The 3786-nt window shown below is 54.1% G+C and overlaps 1 protein-coding gene across 1 annotated transcript; it reads right to left on the bottom strand.

The window, feature by feature from the left end:
- Positions 1-1066: 1066 nt before the first annotated feature.
- Positions 1067-3395, bottom strand: NPM3 (nucleophosmin/nucleoplasmin 3; the record flags this gene model as incomplete). The annotated part of the gene is made up of 5 exons (XM_010191083.1): positions 1067-1499; positions 1620-1748; positions 2154-2247; positions 2495-2614; positions 3310-3395. Coding segments are annotated over 4 exons (398 nt in total), but the record flags the coding sequence as incomplete, so codon positions are not given.
- Positions 3396-3786: the final 391 nt, after the last annotated feature.

Raw genomic sequence — 3786 nt, 5'->3', positions numbered from 1 at the left:
CCCGGCGCGCCCCCGCCACCTCCCGGGCCCTGCCACCCGCCCTACGCCTCGGGTACCCCTCCCAGGCAGACACGGTCCATAAGGATGTGGCCCCCTAGCACAGAGGGTTGGAACGCAAACAGTCCTTTCCCCTTTGCTGCAAGGTGCATCAAAGCCTCCCTCCATGCTAGCCAAGGGCTGTTTAGGGGCAGAAGGGAACAGCGGGGATATGGGATGCAGAAGGGAGATAGACAGGCTCCAGGGAAGAGAAACAGCCCCACTAACAACCTAGGATGGAGTCTGAGCTAAGAATCTGCTCTGGAGGATTTACTAGAAACCAAGAAACTCGCTGTCCCAGGTCACCAACAGGGCCAGCAGGGTAGAATAGTGCGTGGTGCTTCTCAGGGATGACAGTGTCACAAACAAGGAGGTCTGGCACGGGCATCAACCCATGGACCAGGGGTGCCAGACCAGACACATAGAAACTGCCAGAGAAACATTTAGGGACAGGACCAGCCCTAAGGGGTGAGAAGTGTCACCTGACTGAAGTGTAGAAAGGATCAAAGCCTCTCCAAGTATCCAGATACAGGAGAAACACAACTACCCAGGAAAGGTCAGAGCTCAAACCTGCCCCACACCCTGCAGATGCTGGTGTTTCACCCCTCCACAGGATGCTGCTGGACTGAGAGCAGGACACAAGCAAGGATCGTGCTGTGACAGCGACCAGCATCAGGGCCAACATGCCCCAAACCTGGGAGGTGCTGCTAATAGCTGGGTTACCTTGAGGAGTACATGTGGAGCTGGGTCCCTGCCCCGTACAGCCCCCTGTGACCCTGCCCCTTCCCTCAGAAGCAAGTGTCAGGGACTGGACATGAAGGAGCATCTCCCACTGCAGCACACATGGAAGGAACCTGTCAGCCAGCAGCAAACCCTCGCCAGATCTGACACCTGAGAGATCTTTATTCAGCGTGTAAAAACGGTTCTTTAAAAAGCAGGTTGACCCAGAACCTCCCCCAAATCACAAATAGGCATCCCACCATAAGTGTAGCTGAGGATGCAGCCTGGGTCCCAGTTTCACACTTCCAAGTGTATAAAAATCATCAAATTGTGAGTAAAGAAAAGCAAATACACTAGAAACAGTGAAACTCTGTGCCCCACCATTAGCTTTACATCCATCTGCTAGGGAAGGAGCCAGAACGGGGTGTTCCAGAGCCAGGGAGAGGGGGTACATAGAGTAGAGGTCCAGGACAGCTAAAAGGCACAGGGCAAGGATCACCTCCTCCACTCCTGACTGAACAGGGATGGGGGTGAGGAGGCATACCAGCAGCATCCATCCAATTTTGGGATCAACCTCCCAGGGTTGTGTGAAAGGAGACACCCCAGTGCTGGGAGCAGTCCCTGCTTCCCAAAAACTTACAACAGAAAATAAAATGAAATAAAAACAAAGCAGCAAACGTTGAGGTCCTGGCAAGAGGTGTCCGAAGTAAAGGCCATCCAGGGAAAGAAGTCCCAGTGAGTACCTGTAGGAAGAACCAGACTGAGACCAGCAGCCTGCCACAGCAGGGCAGCTTCCACCCATGCTTGTTCCACTGGTGTCACAGCCAACCCGACCCTTCCTCTGAGGCTGCCCGGCCCCTCACCTTGCCTGGAGATAAGTCACTGCTTCTTCCTCTACTTCTTGGCTGGCATGATAGGAGCGAGCTCCTCTTCCTCGTCTTCCTCAAACAAGTCGTCATCATCATCCTCAAAGGAAATATCTTCCCTGTGCACTGGGACACACAATTAACTGTTACTCACCAGTGTATGTCTTTGCAAACACAACTGGCCCCCACGACACTCCAAGAGCAGAGCAGCCCAAAGAGCAGTTTAATCAGCAGCTTGTGGGCAATAAGCTGTATACCAGCTGGAGGGAAGTCTTGAAGGGGAATAGTGACAGTCAGCTGTGGGAATAGGGGACAGTGTGGGTCACCCAGATCCTTCTTCCCATGTAAAGCTCTAGGACAGGGAAGCAATCCCTGCACGGAGATGGCCCCTGGGGAACCAGCACAAAGGAGGACCTGAGCACATGTGCTGGGCAGCACAGCTCTGAGGGGTTTCCCGGCCACTGTCCATGCTGGAGGGAGCCCCTCCATACCCCTGACTCCTCCCAAGCCTTTCCCCACCCAAGTCCTTACTGATCCTGTGCCAGCCGGCGAGGTGTACTGGGCCAGAGCCTGCGGCCAGGCGGAAGGTCACTGGAGGCTGCAGCTTGAAGTTGTCCAGACTCAGCTGTAAAGAGGCAGAGATGGAGCAGAGTTAGGGGCAGAGGCAAAAAGCCAAACGTCCTGTGGCACCTGGCTCAGTTAAATGTGTCCTCTTGAGGGCATCTGCAGCCAGGCCAAGGCTACCCAGGCCTTTTCCCTGTGAGCTACAGACCAACTCATGGTCAGGATCCTAGGGGAAAGGTCCACAAACATCCAGAGATGTCCAGTTCACTGCAGCCTTCCCCAGCTGAGTCTTCAAAATGACCTCTTACCAAAGGCTGGCATGACAGCTTCAGATTTGCCACAGGCACAGCGATCTCCTGGTTCTCGTGGTTTCGCCCGACAACCTCCACCACATTGCACTCATCCTTGGCACCATCCGTGAGGCAGACCTGGGTAGGAGATCATGAATTAGTCTCTCCTAGAGGACACCGCAAGGACAGCCAGGGCTCTCCATGGGACAAGCGACCCAGAGCAATGCTACTATCTCAGCTGTCATGCAAGGTGTGAGGATGCTGCTCCACAAAACAGGGAGAGCATGTAGTTCCCCGCTGTGCAGCAATTACCTCCCTACTGCCTCTGGAGGGACTCTGTGCCTTTCCCAGCTGGGACTGTTCCTGCAACCACCTCAAGAGATGGCATATGAGTTGCATTTTCTGCTGATGTGACCCATGTTGGCAGGTCCTGTGCTCCCAGGACACAAAGTGACCCGCAGGGAGAGGCAGGAATGAAGCCCTACATCTACCTGGACTTGGAGAGTAACAGGACAGAGACCCAGCTGGTGAGGGGGTCATGTTCCAGTGGAAGGCTCCAGCAAGGTCAAATACAAGGAAAAAATACTTTCCTTCACCTCTTGTCCTGAGTATTCCTCTGCTGAGCAGCCTCTTGATGCCCCTAACTTTGCTCAAACACCTCCATAAATGTGACAGTCCCCCATCCTGCTTTGAGAGCAGCCAATGTTGAGACCTCAGCCAAGGGAGTCCCCTGGTACCAGCTTGGCCAGGGAAGGGAGAATGAGCCTGGGAAGAGGGGGCGAGGCTGCAGAAAACCATGAGAGAGGACAAGTACAGTTAATTCTTTCTCTTACCACAGACAAGGCCAAAATGTGGTCAGAGTCATCTTCCTCATCCACCTGAAATGTGTAGGATTTGGTACTGGCAGTCAGCTCACAGCCTGAAAAGCGATCAGACAAGCTACAGCAGCCATTGTGCATCCCCAAGTGCCATGGGCAAAGGGATCCCAGGGCAAACCCTAGCTGCACCCCTAAAACACTCATGCTCAAAAGCAGACTCAGGCCAGGGCACCCTGAGCTCCAGGATTAAGTGTCCTCAAGAACTATGCACCCAGCTCAGTACTATATAGGGACAAAACCTGCTGTCCCCAGGGCATCCAAGGCCTCCAGACAAAGGCAGGGCAAGGTTCACGCCCTCCAGAGAGCCACACAGCCAGTGCACACTGCTCTCGGCAACAGGAAAGGGCGCACACGGAAAGGCAAAGGCAGCTCTGCTTTCCCCAGCATCACTGAAATATTTGCTCTGGTGAGAGTCTGGAGGCAAAGACACAA

Source organism: Mesitornis unicolor, unplaced genomic scaffold (assembly GCF_000695765.1).
Source record: "Mesitornis unicolor isolate BGI_N332 unplaced genomic scaffold, ASM69576v1 scaffold36108, whole genome shotgun sequence".
In the NCBI taxonomy this organism is placed as follows: domain Eukaryota; kingdom Metazoa; phylum Chordata; class Aves; order Mesitornithiformes; family Mesitornithidae; genus Mesitornis; species Mesitornis unicolor.
Note: the sequence above shows the minus strand (reverse complement) of the source record. Positions and strands in the feature narration are given on the sequence as shown.